This window comes from Electrophorus electricus, chromosome 1, assembly GCF_013358815.1.
Source record: "Electrophorus electricus isolate fEleEle1 chromosome 1, fEleEle1.pri, whole genome shotgun sequence".
In the NCBI taxonomy this organism is placed as follows: Eukaryota; Metazoa; Chordata; class Actinopteri; order Gymnotiformes; family Gymnotidae; genus Electrophorus; species Electrophorus electricus.
In genome coordinates, this window is record NC_049535.1 from 33675746 (window position 1) to 33696730 (window position 20985).

At 46.7% G+C, this 20985-nt stretch overlaps 5 protein-coding genes across 5 annotated transcripts; 3 read left to right on the forward strand and 2 right to left on the reverse strand.

Moving 5' to 3' along the window:
* Positions 1-45: 45 nt before the first annotated feature.
* Positions 46-4103, forward strand: elob (elongin B). Its single transcript, XM_027015645.2, has 4 exons — positions 46-122; positions 1347-1481; positions 1949-2057; positions 2667-4103. Exons 1-4 carry the CDS (start codon positions 120-122, stop codon positions 2777-2779), a joined length of 360 nt encoding a protein of 119 aa, XP_026871446.1. The 5' UTR covers positions 46-119; the 3' UTR covers positions 2780-4103.
* Positions 4104-4263: 160 nt separating this feature from the next.
* Positions 4264-7345, forward strand: LOC113580895. Its single transcript, XM_027015730.2, has 3 exons — positions 4264-4901; positions 5608-5848; positions 6352-7345. Exons 1-3 carry the CDS (start codon positions 4605-4607, stop codon positions 7068-7070), a joined length of 1257 nt encoding a protein of 418 aa, XP_026871531.2. The 5' UTR covers positions 4264-4604; the 3' UTR covers positions 7071-7345.
* Positions 7346-7567: 222 nt separating this feature from the next.
* si:dkey-66i24.7 lies at positions 7568-9371 on the reverse strand. Its single transcript, XM_027015731.2, has 2 exons — positions 9135-9371; positions 7568-8588 (listed from the first exon to the last, which is right to left on the reverse strand). The coding sequence occupies exons 1-2, from the start codon at positions 9226-9228 to the stop codon at positions 8008-8010; spliced, it is 675 nt and encodes a 224-aa protein (XP_026871532.2). The 5' UTR covers positions 9229-9371; the 3' UTR covers positions 7568-8007.
* Positions 9372-9657: 286 nt separating this feature from the next.
* Positions 9658-16412, forward strand: armc5 (armadillo repeat containing 5). The gene is made up of 7 exons (XM_027015679.2): positions 9658-10670; positions 10953-10983; positions 11144-11254; positions 11477-12380; positions 12651-13438; positions 13650-13782; positions 14010-16412. The coding sequence occupies exons 1-7, from the start codon at positions 10263-10265 to the stop codon at positions 15226-15228; spliced, it is 3594 nt and encodes a 1197-aa protein (XP_026871480.2). The 5' UTR covers positions 9658-10262; the 3' UTR covers positions 15229-16412.
* Positions 16413-16603: 191 nt separating this feature from the next.
* LOC113580862 (cytochrome c oxidase subunit 6A, mitochondrial) lies at positions 16604-18621 on the reverse strand. The gene is made up of 4 exons (XM_027015680.2): positions 18410-18621; positions 17639-17719; positions 17071-17219; positions 16604-16854 (listed from the first exon to the last, which is right to left on the reverse strand). Exons 2-4 carry the CDS (start codon positions 17712-17714, stop codon positions 16765-16767), a joined length of 315 nt encoding a protein of 104 aa, XP_026871481.2. The 5' UTR covers positions 17715-17719; positions 18410-18621; the 3' UTR covers positions 16604-16764.
* Between the last annotated feature and the right edge of the window lie 2364 nt (positions 18622-20985).

Here is a 20985-nt window from a genome sequence, read left to right on the forward strand (position 1 = left end):
GCGTGCGCGTGCGTGCGGGGCCCACGCAGTGGCATCTGGGATTGTGGAGGACCAGCACAAAGGCAGAGCGGTGTTCGCAGTGCAGGGTGGGATAGAGGAAGAGAGGAGTTCACAGAGCAATGGTGAGGGGAAAATAACCCAAAACACAGAATCTGTTTGTTTGTTTACCACTAACACACGTTTATTGGCTTATGTTTTCAAAAGTGGAGTAACTTAAGTTTACTGTGTTTTTGTATGGTGGTGTAAATGTTTAGCCCGTGAAATGTTGAGAAGCATCTTTGTTTCGTAATATTTTTAGCAAGCTAGCTAACGTCAGTGAACATGAGCTAGCTGACACTAAACTATACCTCACCTTTTCTTAAACCGATGTTTGTGGTGAGCTATATATCTATATATGTATGTCGCAAGCAGCTTTAGGGTTAGGTATCCCCCAAATATTTGTTTTTTATCTTAGCTCTGTAGCGCTAGCTAGCTGGCTAGGTTATCTAGCTTGCTAAAAGTAACCTTACACTCCACGTACGGGTACCGTTAGTGACACTTTAGTTTGGATGTCTTATTTATCGCTACAAGGCTTGACATGAATAGCCAGCTAGCTAGAAGTGGCCCTACACCACGGTGTCCATCAGTGAAAATACAGCCCGGGCCAGGAAAGCAGATGGCAAGCTAGCTTTGAAGTCGGCTATTAAATAACATTAACCAGCTAGGCTCCGCGACAGGCGGTATCTTGGCCATTTTTATCATTGGGATTGTCAAATTACAGACCTACTGAGATTGCTTTTGGCAGCCCACATGTTGTGCGTTGTGTAGCACGCAGGTGTATGTTGCTACCTACAAGCTTCGGTCAGTTTTGGAAGTAAACATTAATATGACGATGTACACTAGTCCAAAAACATTCAGTACACCTAACTTGTCAGTCAGCGACCTGCAGAGATTATGGATGGTGTAGGAAAGTGTTACCATCTCCACTGCGGGAAGTTATAGCTATGCGACTATAATTATAGATGTATTGCTGTCCTGTAGAGGTGAAATGCCCTCTCTGTACATGTCCACAGATACCAGCATTTCTACTTTCATATCTTTGTATCCAAGTTCACGACAGCCAGTTTACACAATCATGTTTGTAAAGCCAGTAATTGCAATAGATGGCTAAACTGATAATTCTGTGCAAACTACAGGAATAGCTTTAATTCTAACCTGTCATTAAATATGTGCAAGTTTGCAGTTTCCTATAAATGAGACAAACTGTGCTTCATAGTGCTCCTGTGTGTGTAACCGCTGAAGATTGTCATGGCACACGAGAAGTCATGTTTCAGTAGTTCCCACTCACGTTCCCCCTCCTCTCCCAGGACGTGTTTTTGATGATCCGACGTCACAAGACGACCATCTTCACAGATGCCAAGGAGTCGACCACAGTGTATGAGCTGAAGCGCATCGTGGAGGGCATTTTAAAGCGGCCCCCGGAGGATCAGAGACTCTACAAGGTCAGCTGAGGGGAGCCGAAGTGTGACTGTATTCTCAAGTCACTGCCTTCATTTTGGTTTATGTGAAACGTTTTGTTTTGTGGCTTTTGTGGGAAGAGCAGTGGCTCCAGCCCATCCTCATTTGAGGAATTTAAAACTATTTGTCTTTAAATGTGTCTTTTGATTTGTCACAGTGATGCAACCTCTTTGCAAGGTTTCCACTGAGTCTAAATGGGTGTCATCACTTATGAAAATGGGCTTAATGAAGCTTTACACTGTAACATTGTTTTGTTTAACACTTACCGTCATATTTCGATGTTTGTATCAAAACACACTTTTGAGCACTTCATTTGCAAAACCCTACAATGGTGGAGATTGCTAGTGTCAGTTCAGCTCTCCATTAAAAAAAAAAAAGAAAATTGGCCCTCATCCTCTGTTGGTCAATGGGTGTATTCGCATGCATCACCCGCTCTGTGTCTCCTGTGTAGGATGACATGTTGCTAGAAGACAGCAAGACCCTTGGAGATTGTGGATTCACAAACCAGACAGCAAGACCTCAGGCTCCAGCCACAGTAGGCCTGGCCTTTCGCATCAGTGGTGAGGACATGCTCTTGTTTGTCCGTCTCACATCTTTGATACCATCTTGGACCAAGGTTGCACAATATGGGGAAACTGCTATTGAGTCTTGTATTGTAGATTCATATTGCTGCAATTTGCAATTGTGGTGTGCCATTGAATAAGGGTGAAAAATGCATAACAAACTTGATAACAACTAGTTTATCAAATTTATATACTTGTTGCATCTTGTGATTTGTTTATTTCAAGAGAAAACCACCAGAACACTGATCTGGAGTGTCATTTGTGTATTGGGGCAGTGGTAGCTCAGTGGTTAAGGTACTTGACCTGTAATCAGAAGGCTGGTTCAATCACCACTGCTGCCAAGTTTCCCCTGAGCAAGGCCCTTACCCCTAAATTGCTCAAGTTGTACTCAGTCATAATTGTAAGTCACTTTGGATAAAGGTGTCAGGTAAATGTAATAAATGTCTATTGCAGTCTTCTGCACTTGAGAATGCAAAGGCCAATATTGTGGTAATGATTACCAAATGATGTATTGCCCAGTCCTGTTTTGGACTTTGGAATGCTGGATGCAAAGTCTTATTTTCATATCCATGTGACCTCAACCAATCGGACTGGCTGTTTCCTCAGATGATGCTTTTGAGCCGTTGCGAGTGGAACCTTTCTCAAGTCCTCCTGAGCTCCCTGATGTCATGAAGCCCCAGGACTCTGGCAGCACTGCCAGCGAACAGGCTGTGCAGTGAAGCTTGTGAGGACAGACAACAGAGGGTAGGGTGGGTGGGGGTGCTTAAAGCAAGGAGGGTTATGGAGTTGGGGCAACATCAGGAATGTAGAGAATATATTTGTGTGTTAAAATTACAAAGGGGAAGACTGGGGTAAGGGAGGGGGTACGGGGTGCATGAGGTAGAGTGGTTGTTTGATGGTGTGAATTTTGCTGAAAATTAGATCCATTTTCCTTGCAGTCCTTCTCTAGCTGTGCAGCTTTCTGACCATGATTTTGTCTCTTCATGTGCCGAGTCCCATCCCCAATATTCCTCCCAGCCCCCTGCATATGCTCAGGCACATTTGATTTGCTCTTGTGGGCCTGTGCACTTGGATAAATTGTTCATTGGTCAGGCTGCTGTCAGTCATCTGGAAGGCGATTAACAGACTATTTAAAAATCACACCTTTTTTTTTAATTTAATTCACGTGTTTACGTTTGGAAATTGAAGCTTTGTGGGGGTTTTTTTTTTTTTTTTTTTTTTGGTTTTTTTAATGCTTCGTGTACTTGGCGAAGGGTTGTTGTGGTGCTGGAGGGGCTGAAAGATTTCACTGTTCCCATTTGATGAAATTGTTACTAGCATATTTCATTGTTTAATAATATTGTTATTGTTTAGATCCCTCAGTTTGTGGCTTTGGGGTTGAGAGCTACTAATCTGCCATAAAATGCAGATGAGTGATTTAGAAGTCGTAATGAACATCGAGTTTATATCCCTGAAGGTTACAAAATGCAAAATTCTGTACATCTTGACAAATTTGCGAAGTGGTTGTTTATTTGTAAAAACTTGTGCTTGCTTGTTTGTTTGTTGTTGTTTTTTTCCCCTCTTTCTTAAAACTACCACAGTGTAGCTTGTTTCTGTACCTTTTTAGTGTGCATTTCATTTGAAAGATGTCCTTTTTAGTATGTTTGTTTAAACCAAAGGAGACATGATTTTTGTGTGTGTGTGTGTGTGTGTGTGTGTGTGTGTGTGTGTGTGTGTGTGTGTGTGTGTGTGTGTGTGTGTGTGTGTGTGTGTGTGTGTGTGTGTGTGTAGTGGGGGAGCGAGAGAGAATGGTATAGGTTTCATTTTGCAGTAAGTCAAGTCATCCCTTTTGGGCATAATTTCATAAACCAGTATTTTGTTTAGTTTTAACGAATGCTGACCTGGTGTTCATTCGCAAAAACAGAACTAGAGTTTTGTTTTTGAGAATTCCTGTGCTGAAACCTGTTCCTCACAATGCTCCTTCAGAAAATAAAAAGAAATCCAGATGAACAAAGCGACGCATCAGTATCTGTAAGTTTAAATTAAAACCAACCCTTTTCAGAATTTGAAATATCTAATGGTTTTTCTTCCTCGTTAATTTAAAGATTTAATCAGTAGTATATTTACTACTGTTCCTGACGTCAGATTATGAAGTAACTTTTCGCGTGTGAGAACTGACCTAATAACTGAAGTACGCATGCGCAGTAAGCAAAATTTGCACAAATTTCACCCAGCCAGCTAGCAAGTTCTCCGTGCAGGAAAGATCACACTTATGGCGAGAGTATAAGTTAAGATCTGAGTCGAAGTTCGCCAGCAGCACCACCTTAGGAGCTAGATTATAGTGCTTGGTGGCTAAAATTAAACATTGGGCCGATTAGCTAGCAAGCAATGTTGGGGGGGGGTAGGTCTATGCAGTGCTAGCCAAAGCTAGTTGCTTTGACCAGTACAAGTTAATTTGGGTTTAGATGACTATGCACTTGTGGGGACCCGGTGGCTTTAGATATTCAGTGGGTGTTGGAGTGTGCTACGTAGCTAACCCACGTTAACGTGTATAGTCGTGTAGAGATGGAGCGTTTAAAGTGCTCGCTGGAAGCCGCGGGCCGGTTAATGGTGGAGCTCGTGCAGATAGACTGGGAGCCTCTCTCACGCTGGGAGCTGGACCAGCGTTTGGACCAAGCGGTGGAAGAGCTGATGGAAGCGGACCTGGTGGCGCGTGTCCAGGCACGGTGCGGTCCCGTGCTGCTGCAGGTCTCTCGGCCGCACGAGACGGGACCCGCTGCGACCACGCACGTGTCGGACCCGCGTGCCTCCGCCGTGCACCGCGAGAGCACCGGCGATATAGAGGGAAACCCCGCCGTGCAGGTACGGTTCACGCACCTGCGGCATTTAGCGCGTGTTCAGATGAAACGGACACTTGTTGGACAATTTATTCTTTGTATTAATAGGCAACGCATTTTCTCTAAATGTTTGGCAGCCAAACTGTTTCATTAACATCGTCCATGTTTAAAATTAGACATAAAATAAAGTAGTTTTAAAACAATCAAGTTAGTTTAAAACATGATTCAGTAAGGAATCATTGTTAATGGATATAAATTGCTAAAATGACAAATGGGTGACTGGAGTTTACGTTTGGTTCTTTTAACATGACGTGGCAGCTGTGTAATTGGCACCAGGACTGTATTATGAAAGTAATTTGTAATAGAACACACAGGATCTCTAAACCTGTTTGTGACCTTAACCAGTCATGCCACATATCCTCCCCTACACCTGACCTTAACTAGTCAGGTTTTTTTTTTTTAATGCTATATATCACAATACATTGACCTCAAAATTCTTTGCATGTGACATTTTATACTTTACTGCATAACAGATTTGTGAAGGTTAAATAAAAATATATAGCATACATTTGAGTTATACAGTAATTAAACTTTGGAAGAAAGATCGCACCTGAAAAACCTTGTCTCCTAATTAATTCATTCTCTAGATGACTGAGGTAGTCTTGAGATTTCTCTCCCTGTCTCCTGGTGCTCAACAGTAACGCATGTTTATTCCTGTTTGTGCATGTCAGTACGTCGCAGCCCTTCTACAGAGCTCGCACTCGGGCCGCAGGCAGGCACGCATGGCAGGCAGGGCACGCCTGGCCCTGTCCCATACGGTCTTCCTCTCCCTCACCCTCCTGTCCAAACGGCTCAGTTACCGCACGGTCTCGTCCACCTTCCGTCTGGAGAAAGGCAACATTCACAGAATCTTCTTCTCCTTCTGTGAGAGGGTGAACGCGCTGGAAGAGCAGATGATTCAATGGCCCACTGGTACGAATGTTGGCGCACTTGTTTAATGTTGTACATGCTCAGTTTGTACCATAGTATGGCATGGTCATGTACCTGTGTACATGAGTAGATTTGATTTACTTTTAAAGCAAACATATCCACATTAGAAATATGTATGCACAATGCCCCCATCAGACAGTAATATACCGTCTGTACTGCATATAACAGGAGCGTATGCAAATTTTATTTTTTATTTTTTTTAACTTAAAATGGCATTAAAAAAAATAAAAAGGAAAGGTTTTGGATGACAAATCTCACTAATACGTTATTAAACTTGTTGTAAATGACACATTAAGAGAACAATTTTATTTATCGAGTCTAGTTCATTACCTGTTCTGTGCACTTATAGTCTAGAGATCAGTCTGTGTGGTATGTTACAACCACCAAGACAAATTTCTCATGCGTTTAACAACCTTGTGTTAAAGGAAGCCGCAGAAAAAGGAAAGGAAAATGGTTTCTGATCCTACGAGCTCCTCTGTCTGTAGGTCCAGAGGCCCTGGAGCACCTGCTTCCCTTTTCCAGCTGGCTGGGCTGGGATGAGAGACTGGAGGAGAAAGGCCTCCCGCGAGTGCTGGGAGTCTTGGGACACACCCGCATCCCCATCCGCCTTCCAATCAGCAAACAGGACTCCGAGAGCGACGTCCCAGATGTGAAGAGGCTGAAGAAGGAGCCCCACCCAGATTCCTGGCTGAACCTGGAGCTGGTGTGCAGCAGTGAAGGCCGGTTCATCCACTGTCGCATCACCAGGGGCTCTGAGAAGGATAGGGGACGTGGCCTGAGCGAGAAGCTCCGCCTGCACCCTGAGCTCATGCCTCCCCGGACCTGCCTGCTGGCCGGAGCAGGATACCCGCTCACGGCACACATACTCACCCCGTTCTTGCCAGGGCGAAGCCCACAGGAAAACCTCTACAACAGATCGGTGGAGGCCCATCTGGCTCGCTTCGACCAGGCTGTAGCAGACCTGAAAGAACGGTTCCAAAAGCTGAGGTACCTAGACATGGGGAACTTTGAGAGAGCAAGAGCTGCAGTGTTGACATCCTGCATACTGCACAACGCACTTCTGGATATGGGGTCTGTGAGCAAGGGCCAAGCAGAGAAGGAGGAGGAGGAGGAGGAGGAGGGAGGGGGAGAGGAAGGTGGCGTGAAGCTAAGAGATGCGGTTGTAAGTCTTTTGTACAGCTCCCTGGAGGCGGGGACTAATTGAAACATGGGCACAGCCTCGGTTAGCTTCACGCGTTTTCCAAACCAGTCTACTGTTTCCAAATCGCTCTGCAAAACTTACTGTTTCCATTTATTCTTTAGTCAAAGTGTTAAACTAATGCATATTTGTCACTGGTTGATGTTTTGTAGATCTATAATAACTTTCATGACAGTCTGTTTTGATCCCTTCTTGCACCAGGGCAAGTGTACTTAACATCATATGAGCCCTGCTCACAGACATGATGGTGGAACTGGGGGGATAAAGATGGTCGCACCAGCTATGCTTTAAATGCAGTGGTTTTGTTTACATAACCATGAACATTTGGAATCTCTCAATACCTGTTTCTCATAGCGCATCGTTTTGCCTGTGTGCATAACACTGTAGGAACAACTGGGATCAATAACATGCACTGGGTTTAAACTGAAAATTCAAATTCTCAGTTGAAGTAGCATTTTCTTTTCATCCAGTTAGTAAATAATTTAAATAGATCAGTTACCTGTGTATATATATTTTTTAATATAAAAACTAGCCATTTACAGCTTCTTATAACTAGTTAAATCACTCAAACCAAACAAAATAAACACCAGCTGATATCCAGTTTAACTAGTAACAAACTGGATTCCAACATGACCAGTTGTTATATTAACAAATGTTAACATTAAATAATTATCATACATAGCGGTATATTGCAGCAAAATGGAGTGAAGGCACAGAAAATTCCGCTACTTATTTCCGTGACCTATCCGAATACAAGACACGAGCGTTTTGTCTAAGGCAGAGTTATCCAGTTTCAGCCTCAAGTCTCATCAATGCAGAAGTTAGTGTTTCCTCCCACAACTCACACGCACATACTGGACCTCGCAAGACCCAGAGATGGAAACACCTGCTCTAGAAAACAAACAGGCAAACAACGTCTAGTCTGATGGGTTGGGCTAGGGCTCTAAGGGTGGTCTGCAGCCTGCCCAGTGCTGCCCTGAGCCAGACTGCTGATGGCACTGGCCAGGTTATTGATGGCCTCGATCTTCCTCTCCTCCAGCGCCTTCTGCTGCGCCCACATGTTCAGCTTCCTCTCCTGAAGCTCCAGGTACAGCTGCAGCACGTCCTGTGGGGGTCTGGCCGTCGGCGTGGGCAATATCGGCGTGTAACGCTTGCTTGCCACGGCCTTGCCCACTTTGGTGCTGCTCACCTTGGCCTTGCGCCGAGCCTCGAGCTCCTCGCAGCTGCGGCCGAGCACCTCGTGCATGGCTTTGAAGAACTCCCAGTGCACGCTCTGCACACCCAGTCGCGTGGCGCGCTCCGCGTTCTTCCTGTAGGTGGCCAGCATGTTCCTCCACTTAAGGTCGCACTCAAAGGCTTTGACCGAGACCTCGTGGTAGCCCTCTGCGCGGAGCTTGGCCGTCACTCTCCGGGCCACGGCCTCCCACAGCTGCTTCTTTTTGCATACCGGCTGGTCAAACTCTTGGTCCATGTCCAGCCGAACGCGAACCAGATGCCACGTGGCTTGCAAAGTCCATACAAACTCTTTTTGGGGGAAAGAGTAAATAAATTTTAAAAAGTTTAATTTACATTAGTGTCTATAATAAAAACGACGTAAAATGCACTGTGGTCCCGATACCTACGCATCTAACATGAGTTACGCATTTTTCAAAACTAAAACAATTATCTTTTTTAATGCACTATGATGCACATTCACAGTCGTAGACCCAAGGAGGACTATGGAGGAAAGCTCCTCTGAAAGTCCTCTGGTGTGGAGTCCACCCCGAATGACTACCTTTTCAAATGGGAAAGTTCTCAGACTACCACGTGTGCTTAAATGAACGTGAACTTGTCGCATTCGTAAGTCATTGCTGTTTTAACTTCCCAGTTAAAAACACTTCCCTCTGGATTAATGACTGAGAGTCGACAAGAACCGCGTGTGGGATATTGACGGATTTTAAAGTTGTCATATTCCGAGGACACGCGGGCGAGGGACGCTGGAAGTCCATCGGTATAACCAAGTTGTTCACCGGCACTCCTCGCATGAGGGCCGTGTAAAGCTCACACGCACTAGCACGAAAACACACTTACCTGCTTTCGCTCTTTCAGAATCCAGCGCCGAAACCGTGGAAGATGACTCCTCCACCTCAATACTGTCCGTGACTATAGAATCAATCACTTCCATCCTTTCAATTATGTTTTATGCGAAAGGATGTCAGTTTAATCGTGGATTTTAACAACGGCAAATTGGTAGCGATGACTTTTTTTTTCGAGCATCAACAACAGCGATGAATATAACAACGGCCTAACTTCACAGACGCATGTATATCTACCCCCGAAGCCCGGAATTCCTCTAGAGGATGCTGGGAAATGTAGTCATCAAAGAAATACGAATTAGCTAGTTCTTCATGAGAAAAGGCGCTGATATTTAGTTTTTATCTCAGTTGAGCAAACACTTATATTTACAATTAGGTAAAACGCTAAGAGAGTTTATTTGATGTAGTCTCATTTGAGACCTATGATAATTGTTGATTAAAACTACAACACCCAGAAACGATTGATAAAATCAAGCTGCCCAAACGCACCCCCCTTTCTCTTCGTCGTTCTGCTAAAGATGGCGTCAGTGCAAAACCGAGACGATTGCGTTTGTTTGAACATACGAAATTGGGCGTGAGGAAGGTAGAATATTGAAAAATCATTCTCATTCTTCGATCAACTATTAAGAAACACCCAGACAGAGAATTATTATTAATCGCCATTCATGTTTTTTTATGTATGTGGCCTACTTTCATGCCTGGTGTTATTTAGGGAGCTGGCAAAAGGGTTAAAAACTCCAATTCCCAACAGCCTTGTCGAGAGGTTAAGGCAGAGTTGTGTGGTTGTTCTGGTAATTGTAGTTTTTAAACCATTTCCTGCTTTCCTGTTGAGTTTTAGGGCTCATAGCATGGAGAACGTATGTAACGAAATTTTCAGAGGCATTTGTTTTGTGTTTTGTTTGATTTAAAGCTTGGAAAAATCACTGCCTGTTTTTTTTTGTTTGTTTTGTTTTTTTTAAATTACAAGCCCACCATCATGTACAGTTATTATCCATGCTGTTTATTTCAAAACAGTTCATAAAAGGTTGCTCTTAAAAAGAAACATTACAAGTGGATATTGCAGTTTGGCTTGAAACATCTGAAAGGAAAGGGTGGTGGGTGGGTCAGGAGCTTTAGGCTCACCATGGCAACACAGACAGAGGAAGGAAAAAAGCACCCAAAAGATAGCAGCAGTCCTAAAGAGACCTCCCCAGGCTCTCTGGAAATGTCGCTGTCTTGGTGCCTGGCCCAGCTGACCAAATCAAGCCCTTCACCTGGCAGCCCCAGCAGTGGGCTGACCGGGGCCGACGTTAAGGCAGTCACTGGAAGGGAGGCATATAAGAGACTGAGAGCGGGGCAGTGGAAGGCTCTGGTGGCCATCCGCACCCAGCACATCAAAGGGGGAAGCAGCAGGCTAGTGCGTTTCCGGACCCAGGGGGGGCTGCATCCCTTGCTGGATATCCTGCGCAGGCCTGAAAGCTCCAGGAAGATCCTGGACCTGGCGCTCAGCATCCTGGCCAACTGCTGCACGGAAAAACACACGCGGGCCGAGGTGAGGGGCGGCAAACCGTGGCGTCGTTGAGGAGATAAACGGTGTTTCTCTGTTTCATTCGCTTTAACATCATGGATGCTTAGCTCACTGTTCATGAAACGATATGATATTTATTTTTCCTTGCAAATAAGAATTCTTTCTTAATTGGCCAACTTGAACAGATACATCTATGTCTGACAGCATTTCTAATGCTTAACTTTGTCACATTTGCTGTGGCCCTTTTTCATTTGACAAGTACCCATGCTTCATGTTTTGAAGTGCTTCTTCTAAAACCCCTTTTAGGTGAGGAAGTTGGATGGTGTTTCTATTGTGGGTGAGTTTTACAAGTACTTTTCAAATCTTCTGTACTGATACAGTTTTAAATATTACTAAACTAAAACTACTTTGTGTTCTGTGATTGCTATGGTTCACCTTGTGCGGTTGGTTATTGCTACTGTGGTGTTTTAACGGTGATGCCATTCCCATATTCACAGTGGAGGTCCTTAAGAGACAAGTGTCTGTGGAGACGGTGGAGAACCGAGCCGCTCGTACCTTGGGGAACCTCGCCGTGGACCCCGAGGGTTCTTCCCAGGTCCACTCTGCAGGTCTGCTTTGGGCCTTTGGTACTTACTATAGCTGGTAATTTGTAATGTGCAGCTTTATTGTTTTGTAGGGTTTTTTCCCAGCCATGGCAGAATTGTTTTATTCTAACTTAAGAATCATATAGACTTAAATTCAGAAATGTTTACTCTCTTCGTGTGCTGTCACTCTGTCTGTGTTTAAAGTCTTGTGGCCTAACAGAACCTCACGTTCTATCTCTCATGCAGGTGGTGTTCCTCCGCTGCTCCTCTGCCTGTCCCTCTCGTGCTCTTCCTCACCATCCTCTCCCTCAGCCCTGGTGCCAGCCCAGGCACCCTCCTCTGCCAAACTGGAACGCGCGCAGTCAGCCGCTCGCGCCCTCTTCTACCTGTCTGACACACCTGCCAACCGCCTGGCGCTGCTCTCCCAGGGAACTCTGCCTGCTCTCACCCCCTTCCTCAGCCCCGAGTACCCACCGGGCCTGAGGCGGGCAGCCCTGCGCGCCGTCCACGAGCTGACCAGGGGCTGTGGCGCCGAGTGTGCCAGAGAGGTGTCCGCATCTGGGGCGCTGGCTCAACTCGGGGTACTGGCTTCTGGAGAGGGCGGCAGGCCTCTGGAGGAGCTAGCGTTGAAGACTCTGGCGAACCTTTGCTCTCAAGGTTGCTTGCGCCCTCTGGTGGGCTCACTTGGCGTCATCCAGAAGTTTACAGGGGAAGTTAAAAGGGATCCCTTAAGGTCAGGAGTCTTTTTCAAGGCTTTATGCCTGTGCTGCAAAGAGGCCGTGAACCGGGCCAAAGTAAAAGAGAGCGGAGGGCTTGAAGTGCTGATTGGTTTCCTGGCTGCCCATCACAATCACCCTCTCACCCGATTGGCTATTTTGGCGTGCGTTGACTTTGTCTATGACGAGTCTGCCCTGGAGCAGCTGCAGGAGCTGGGCCTGGTGCCACTCCTGGTCGCACGCCTGGTTGAACTCGCCAAAGGGGAGGAGCTCAGCGCAGGCAAGATGGACGCTAGCCTGACGTCTGGCCCCCAGTGCTCCGAGCTGATGGCTTCCTGTTTTGACTCCTTCGACTTTCCTCCTCCTGAGGGGAGCAGGAGGGAGGAGGTGGGAAAGGAGCAGGGTCCTGGCTCCTCCAGCTTCCTCAGCCTCAGGTGAGTTCCCAGAATCCCACTCTCTTCCCTCTCAGTAGAACAACTCACCAACACGGCTACAAATCTTATTTAGTGGTATCTTCTGTTCTGGCCGCTTTTCTAGAGGACAAAAACTATGACAGCTTGAATTTATGCATTTGTTTGTTTATTTATTTGTTCTTTGCCAGCGAGTTTCCCACAATAATTGTTTATACACTTTTTACACAGTTCCCCGTCCCCAACACACATTCTAACTGTAAAGTTGGATGTCTGTTGTGTTGTCTGTTTTAGGTCCTGGCTGGTGTCCGAGGGTCTGATCTCCTCAGAAGGGGAGCTGATGGATTCTCCCTGTGTGTTGGATGGAGATGGGAGCAACCCTTACTCCTTCTGCTCTCGCTCCTCCTCTTCCTCGTCGCCCTGTCCGACCCCTGTCTCTGACGCGCAGAAGCCCCTCTCCTGGCCCAAGCCCAGCTGCCTGTCCTCCTCTGCTGCTCCAGGGGCGCCTCCTCCCCCCATCCCCCCCCCTCTCTTACTCCCCTCTTGCTCTTCGACTCCCCAGCCCAAACCTCCTCCCCCCTCCCCCTCCCACCTCAAAGTGCCCTCCCCTCCCAGAAAGCGACTCCGCACATCTTCATCCTCCTCTTCCTCCTCCTCCTCCTCCTCCTCTTCCTCCGCCCCTTGCCACACGAGCCTCGTGTCCCTGCGCACCCCCCTGGCCACAGCCAAGCCCCCAGTCTACCTGCACCCGTACCACCCTGAGCCGTGGGCGCCCGAATCGCCCATCCTCCTCCTGCTGTCCCGCTTCTCGCATGCGGCCGACCCCAGCGCTGCGCTGCTTGGCGCCACCATCTTCTCGGGCCTGCTCTACTACCTCACGCACCACCCAGACCCCAGCGGGCGCTGCTTCCGCCTGCTGGCCCGGCTCAGCTGCAACCCCAACTGCCTGCAGGCGCTGGTCCGTTCCGGGGCTGTCTCGCTCCTCCGGTACCGCCTCTGCCTCGGAGACAAGCAGAGAGGCAGGACGGCCGGGACCAGGGACAGGCAGTCGGACCGCGTGAAGGCCAAGGTCCGACAGCTGGGTGCGTCCTCGCTCGGGGGAATGCGTCGTGTTGACATACGCGGGTGCTGTCTCAGCTAAAGCTTAGTTTATAGTTAATGCTGAGATTCTCAGTCTGGACGATGTGCTAGCAAATCTAATTGGGTGCATGGGAGATCTCTGTGTCTCTGTGATGCACAGCCTCTAAGACATTACGTCCAAGTCGCATTTGAACCCTCCTCCTGTCCCCGCAGGTCAGGGACTCCTGAGCAACGTGCGTGTTCAGAGCGAGACGGCCTTCGGGACGGGAGTTCTCACCCATACCATCCTGTCGGGTTCGGAAGCCGACAAGCTGTTCTGTGTCCTCTCTCTGCCTTTGATAACCAGGTATGTCCAGCTGCTTGTACTGTATTAGCCAGACCCCAACAAAAACATAGACGTTTTGGGTTTAGTTTTAACCCCAACTTTGGTCATTGCACCCACGCAATTCAACAAACTGTTGGCTTGTTTGCCTTTTTTTTTGAGCAGGCAGAATAGTAAATTAGTCTGACTTCTGAGACTGGGATTGAGAACCTCTGAGTTAATCCAACTCCTGCCCTGTCTCACTTTTGCAGTAATAGGATTCTTTTGAAGAAACTGCTGCTGGATAGTGGAGCTTTGGCCTTCGCCCTTGAACCTCTCAGCTGCCTGGAGGACAGCGAGAAGGAAATGGAGCGCGCCGATAAACGCACTACAGTCCTCTCAGCCTGGATCTGTCCACCTAAACAGGTGTCTGCCAGCCGACTGCGTTCCCTATATGTCTCCCTCCTGATTGGCTGCCTGTCCAGTCTCGTGGCGTGTTCCAAGGTCGGATTGGACAGAAGCAAGTGTGTCTCGGATATCGCAGTGGAGGCACCGTTCAATCCAGTGAGGAGTCCCCAGCTTCTTCGAGGTCCACAGATCTCCGAACCCTGCCCTTACCAAGCCTCATCCTACGACCTCAGCTTCCTACTGGACGACGGGACCTTGCTTCCGGCCAATCGGGTAGCGGTTGCTGGGGAGGAGGGCATGGAAGAGGTGGGGTCTGAGTACTTCCGTGCCCTGCTGAGGGGCGGGTTCGGTGAGGCCCGCCGGTCGTCGGGGGAGGCCGTTCCCATCGGAGACGTGAGCAGCGGGGTGCTGTTTCCCGTGCTCCATTACCTTCACGGCTGCCGGATGTCCAGCACGACCCACGTCTGTCCGCTTTTGTCCTCCTTGGTCTCGGGAGGTCTGGCAGGTCATGTGGCATTTCAGAAGAGCCCCTTGGCTGAGGTGATGATAGGGGCCAGTCGCTTTCTGGTGTCTGGATTACAGCAGGCAGCCGAGGATCATTGCAGGTCCCTGATCTCCAGTGTGGCTTTGCCTGACGACCGAGCGGGAAGCACCAGCAGGCCCGAGGCAGGGCTTGTTTCCCGAGGCCCCGCCCAGCCAGGGGCTGTGACGCCAGCCCTGGTGACTAAGAGCAGAACATCTGCGGGGCCAGGGGGCCAGAGCGCTGTGCCAAAGTGTTGTGCCCAGGGACCCGAGCGCGGCCCCGACGCTGTCTCATGGACCTCACCCTCTGCGGGGGAGGCTGCCGAGGGCGGCGGCCTGCGGGCCCTCCTGCCCCAGGTGTACTGGTTCTCCCAGCGCTACGCCTACCCCCAGCTGGGCCGCACCTGTCTCTCCGTGCTGTTGCGGCCGCAGGAGGTGCAGTACGCCCCGCTGCCCCCGTCCGTCTCCGCCGACTGCCTCCTCTGTTTGGCCAGAGGCGTGGACAGCTCGGAGAACCTGCGCCTGGACCTCCTGAGCCTGGCCTCCGCCGCTCTGAGCTAGCACCGCCGGCACGCCCCTGCAGTTATCTGGAACGTTCCACTTGAGACATAACTTGCAAACAAAGTCCAGAAAAGCGGAGTTTTCTAATGACCACATACGGCATTATGACCGACTGCCATGTCTTCATCCTAGAGATATGCCAATTAAACAAATGCGATGTTCTGTTGTTTTTTTTCCTTTCCTCAGCATGTCGTTTCATAATTCACTGTGCTAAAGACTTGGGCAGTTCAGTATGAGCTAGTGCAGAAACTGCGTTTGAGATGTCAAGACCACAAACCTTGCTTGGTCTTCAGAGAGCAGAGCAGAGCAGAGCCCGTGGTGATGTGACTAGAGGATTGTGGAGTTTCCCAGTCCAGAGTTTTCAGGAACCATCAGCCAGTGCAAGTTTTTGTTCTATTCTGGTTTTGTTTTCTTGTTTTTTTAATTCGTTCTTCGTAGGCATGACCTATTGACTACTTGAATTGTTGATTATGTGAACTATTGATTATCCGGCTTAGCAGTGCCGGGAGCTGAAGAGGGTAAACCTGTGGACCCTCTGGATGTCCCCAGGAGCCCAGACTGAGGACTCTGTAGGCGTTCAGTTTAAATTGAACCTGAATCAAAGTGGAGGCCCAAAGGGGAGCCAGGAGAGAACTGTGTCTGGAAATGATGGGAAGAGGTCAGTTTGAATTTTGGATTTGCAGTTTGGACCATGTTAGCTTTGGTCTTTATTCGTGCAGTAGTTATGAGGTGGCAGACGTTGTCAGTAGTTTTACTTTGTCATTTTTCTTCATTATTAGTACCGTTTTGGTTTTGTATATCATCATTTGTAAAATAAGACTCGTTATTTCTTCTTCTTTTTTAAGGACTTTCTGCACACTAGTATTCCTAAATTAATTTTCCATGTGGTCCAGAAGGGTACGTTATTGATGCTGCGTTCAGACGCTACTTCAGATGCTTTGCAACATAAGTGAAGTAGTTTATGACTGTACAGGTGTATTATTATGTGAATTATGAATAAGACGAGGAGAGAGTAATGTTTACGTTCAATTTTCATTTCTTAATTTTGTAAAAAAGGACAAAAGCCCAATGTATTAGGTATCAAAAGTAGATGTAAATGAGTTGGTTTATGTTTGGCTACCATGTGCTGTAAATGGAAATGATATTAAAGGCCAGAGTCAGAGGGGTTTCACCTCTTCATGAAACATCGGAATATGAAGCCTGTGTGTGTGCATGCGCGCAATGTGTGCTGGGTATGGATGGTTATGACTGTTTGAATATGTTGATCTTTCATTCATCTTGTATCTGTATTGTTTGTGTTTAGTTTGAGGTCTCTTTCCACTGCCATGTTGTAGCCTTGTATACGTTGTATACAGAAATGACAAGAACTCTCATCTAAATAGTTCCAGGTAGGAAATGACGATTTATTCATATAGTCAAACAAAAATTCAGTTTTTACTTCTGTTGCTTTTATTCAGATGCTGGAACAGGCACTGGGGCAACAGATTGGAAGGTTTAGGGTGTGCAGTTATACTTGGACACCAGGGGGCGCTGCATTCAGTGGTGTGAGTCCTCATAACCGGTGGGAAGAGGGTTGGTGTGAGGGTTGTGGAAAAGAGAATGGTTCCCATCCCCCCATGGCCAGGGCTGCAGTGGACGGGGAAATTGCACACAGTCTAAACGTTAAAAAGCTCTAACGTGCAAAGCTGCGCCTTTTAAGCAATGAGATGCTTCATTCAGCTCTGCTTTGTGAGACTGGCACACACAACCCATTTAAGAGGGCAAGCAAATGCAAATATGTTGTCTGCTGTGTGCTAACTTTAAAACGTTTGCTCTTTAGCACTCCAGGGAGGCGCGACTCACCTTGGTGCGGATGCGCAGGTGTGGGTAGGGCACGAACTCCGTGGGCACGTAGGGGTGGGACGTTTGCTTCAGGTAAGCGTTGACCATGCACACAGCCACCCCAGGCAAGGCCACGAGGAACGATAGCATCTTCCAGGTTTTCACTGTGCCTTCATCATTGACGCGGTACAGAAAACATTACAACCGTGTTAGCGGTCGCCGTCAGCCCCGCTAACGCAGCGCAGCGTGTGCCTGCTCCTCCGGGCTCCAGCGTGACGCTGGCTGCCAGGATGCGCGGCCCTCGGAAGCCCTGGTGCGGATCCACCCCCTGCCGCTCACCGTGCTCTGGCTCAGGACTGCTGCACACTGATGGGGGACACTTAATGACCCGTAAACTTCAGCTCAAGGGATTGAAAGCGCCAGGGTCAGGTGCGTTTAATGCCCTAGGGGGCCACTGACCTTGTTATAAGCTGGCACCGTGTGAAATATGTCTCCAGTGAGGTAGGAGCAGGATAAGGAGGAGCTGCACCCCCCCCCCCCCCCCCCCACACACACACACATGCATGAGTAAAGGTATAAAACTTCACACCTCCTCCCTCGTGGGATCCGTGCGCAGCAGCGGCAAGGACCCTCTGTGTCGCCCGTGCCGAGGCAGACGCTGCCATCTCACCTGCGGGGTCAGAAAGCAGCAGCACCTCCGTCCATTACCACTGCCATGTTTACAGAGCAGACAGGCGTCTCCGCAAACCAGATTGCAAGGGGACGTTTGAGAATAGTGACAACGTTTCTTTTTTTATGTTAATTTAACATTAGGTTCTGTGGTAACTGGCCTTACAATACACTTCCATATCAGATGAGGTTGATGCTGGTAAAACATCCATTTTGTGGTGGTTTGTGCATTTATTATTTAAAAAAAAAAATACAAGGAATGACTCCGAGATAAATATTTACCTTGAACTTAAAAATACTTTAGTGAAAGAACTATGGAAATGAGTTTGACTTTTCAATCATTACTTTAGTAAATAATGTCCATGATTTTGCATTAAAACTACAAGATTGAAATGTTCTTTCTTAGGCTGGGGCCTACTCCTAGACTTCTGTGTCCTTCAAAACATAACCTTAGACTTTGCCAATGTTAAACCAACGATTAGAACCATCTTTCACACGTTAATGAACCCATTGATGTGGAATTGTGACTTTGAAATATTTACCTGTCCCATGAGAGTAAACAACCACTTCTGCATGAGTAAAGTGTCATGTTGTTTCAGAAAGGACATGGTGTATACCTTAAGCTTCTGTCCAACTTTGGAAAGTAGCACAATAAACCTCCACTTAGAGTAGACGTATAAAATGCACTTACACGCGTGTCCGACAGACGATCGCTTGTCTGTTCTTTTCTTTAGTGATCGACTCCTAGTCTCCTTCCCCTTTCACTGCCTGTTTGTCCTTCAGTCTGTCCTGCTCTTTTCCGATAGACTCCTCCCCACTGAAGTCTGTCCGTCTGCCCACCCTGAAGTTTATATTTGGTCCGTTGCTTGCACAGGCGGGTAGTGCTATAATGGGAGAGCCAAGTTTCTGTAGGAGCTAGGAGCTAGTGTGTGCCCTTAACCTGACTTGTATAATGAACCAACATTGTCTCTGACCACTACGTGATCACACGTGTGTGTTGGGGGTGGGGGCGTGCGCGCGTGGTGCTTTTGTATGTGGTGTGTTGTTGTTGTTGTTGTTGTTTCTTTCTTTTCTGGCGCGTGGTAGCAAAAACATACGGATAATGCATCGCAGGAGGTGTAAGTAGCCTACATAGCGGTCTTAGTATTTAGTATACGCGTCGATTACGCATGCAGTCCAACCACATAAATGATGACGTGTGTAAGTCATAGCTGTAAAAGTATTTAAAGCGTTTACCCCTATCAGAATGAGTAGGGGAATAGGCATATATTAACTCATATTATTTATTTATTTATTTACTTCTGTAGTTTTTCAGGCCGAGGTTCACAATTATTCCAACTGTCACTCATGTTCGTGGATCAGTCCTGCACGTACGCACCCTTTGGAAGCAGTTCAGGAGGTTGTGCGTAAGATTATATTTTGTCACAAGGTGGAGCAGTGAGCTAATCATACGATGTTAGGAGTCAGTTTAATTGAGCCAGACTCCAGATGAGGTTACAGGGTAATTATTAAAGATATATACTGTATATTATTAGCTGTCACATATGAATTTTATATTATATAATTCTATACACAGTACAGTTCACTCCGGGTGAGTTGCTGAGTAGCTTTCTGAAAAAGAAAAAAGTCAAGATCATCTTGAATTTAAATAATGCCATGAATGTTATAAAATGAAGGAATGTAAGTAGGTCTACTTTATGTAACTACAGAAGCTACACAAGTACTGTCAAGTTTTGATTGTGCAACATGTGGTTCCATGTGTTCTTATGAGAGAACAAATATTATTTATTTAGTTTCTGGTCATCTGCAGTCATTCATTCAATTATTTTTCGCATATGTCAATATTAGACAACAAAATATGTTCCTGAATGTTTTGAATGGCTAGGACTCATCTCTGTACCCTTTGCAGCTCTGCTTGTGTAAAGCAGTATGCCAATGTTTACCATGACAGTACTGCAGCAAAATGTGTTTTCTATAGGAAATTCATGTCCCTGTTTTGGGCTCTTTCCCATAATACAAACCACCTCGAGCACTGCCTAGGGATGTGTACCAACCACAGGAGGTAGAACAAGGCTCAGTACAGGTTAGTGTCACGTCTTCATGAAGCTCCAACCTTAACTGTCCATTACCACGCCCACGCCGGACAGCCTGAATGCTGATCCTCTTCCTCCTCCTGTGGGCCTGAATATGGGGATGGTTCTGCTCTGCTCCTCCACAACTGGAACCAATAAATTTTGTTTGTCTTGTCTTTGACTTGATGTTATAGCACCCCAAGATACTCTGCCCCATAGTGCCCCTCTTTATGTGGGTGTATTTCTGCTCTCTCTGGCGTTCTCCTGCCCCATGGCCTGTTATGTGGGTGTATTTCTCCTTTGGCTAGAATACAAATGCATTTTCCCTACAGGGGGCGAACTTTTCATTTGGGAATTTCTTGTATTGTCTGTCCCAAGGTCATTAAAGCCGTGAAAATCCATCTAAAATTTCAGCTTCTTATTCACTTAACTTCATTACTGCACAATGTGCTGCCTTGCTAGTTTCACATTTGTCTGGGCCAAGGCCATTAAGACATTGAACATTTTCTGGAAATTCAGCTTCCTTTTCTTTAAGCTGTGACCCCATGTTTTATGCGAATCCATATACCTTCTCCTAAAATCCATACTCGTTTAAAAAGCAAACGTCTTGTTTGAACTGACAGATTTATTACAATGGCTGCGAATTTACAAAAAGTAATTTCCTATTTCCGATCTACACGATTAATGTGCCGTTTTGGAATAGTGGACTAAATATTGCATTTTAGATTTTTATTTTGACAGGTCATGCATTATGACCCGGAAGTCCTGGTGGTCCATGTACGAACAGAAGAGTGATCGGTTTGGTAGAAATGTCGAATCATGCACATAAAGAATCCAGCACTTTCGCCAAATATAAAATACGAATATTAATCAATGGATGCGTTAATACATTATATTTACTTGTTAAAATAAAGCAGAGTATATGAAAGCAAGTCGTTTTAGTTAGAAGTTAAAATACCGTAGCGGTTAGATATCTAACCTAATTTCCATTAGCGCGTCAATAAATACCCATTTACTAGCGTTCAGCCTATTAATATCACATGTTCTCCCATGACTGGTGCTCCTACCCACTAATACACAGACTGTATGTATTGTTAAAATCTTTTAGGCTATTAGGGCTGTTTTGTTTTTGTTTTCAAATATTTATCTCCCCCTGCTGGTGACCTTTTAAAATAGTTTATCATTTTATTTTCAT

Bases quoted from the DNA above. Each gene is read 5' to 3' on its own strand.
- armc5 (XM_027015679.2), top strand. From the start codon at position 10,263: ATGGCAACACAGACAGAGGAAGGAAAAAAGCACCCAAAAGATAGCAGC. The intron at 10,671-10,952 runs GTGAGGGGCGGC...AACCCCTTTTAG, and splicing joins AAAAACACACGCGGGCCGAG to GTGAGGAAGTTGGATGGTGT. The intron at 11,255-11,476 runs GTCTGCTTTGGG...TCTCTCATGCAG, and splicing joins TTCCCAGGTCCACTCTGCAG to GTGGTGTTCCTCCGCTGCTC.
- si:dkey-66i24.7 (XM_027015731.2), bottom strand. From the start codon at position 9,228: ATGGAAGTGATTGATTCTATAGTCACGGACAGTATTGAGGTGGAGGAG. The intron at 8,589-9,134 runs GTAAGTGTGTTT...TCCCCCAAAAAG, and splicing joins TTCTGAAAGAGCGAAAGCAG to AGTTTGTATGGACTTTGCAA.
- LOC113580895 (XM_027015730.2), top strand. From the start codon at position 4,605: ATGGAGCGTTTAAAGTGCTCGCTGGAAGCCGCGGGCCGGTTAATGGTG. The intron at 4,902-5,607 runs GTACGGTTCACG...TGTGCATGTCAG, and splicing joins AGGGAAACCCCGCCGTGCAG to TACGTCGCAGCCCTTCTACA. The intron at 5,849-6,351 runs GTACGAATGTTG...CTCTGTCTGTAG, and splicing joins GATGATTCAATGGCCCACTG to GTCCAGAGGCCCTGGAGCAC.
- LOC113580862 (XM_027015680.2), bottom strand. From the start codon at position 17,714: ATGGCAGCGTCTGCCTCGGCACGGGCGACACAGAGGGTCCTTGCCGCT. The intron at 17,220-17,638 runs GTGTGAAGTTTT...TCAATGATGAAG, and splicing joins CGGATCCCACGAGGGAGGAG to GCACAGTGAAAACCTGGAAG. The intron at 16,855-17,070 runs GTGAGTCGCGCC...CGTCCACTGCAG, and splicing joins ACCTGCGCATCCGCACCAAG to CCCTGGCCATGGGGGGATGG.
- elob (XM_027015645.2), top strand. The intron at 1,482-1,948 runs GTCAGCTGAGGG...TCTCCTGTGTAG, and splicing joins AGGATCAGAGACTCTACAAG to GATGACATGTTGCTAGAAGA. The intron at 2,058-2,666 runs GTGAGGACATGC...CTGTTTCCTCAG, and splicing joins CCTGGCCTTTCGCATCAGTG to ATGATGCTTTTGAGCCGTTG.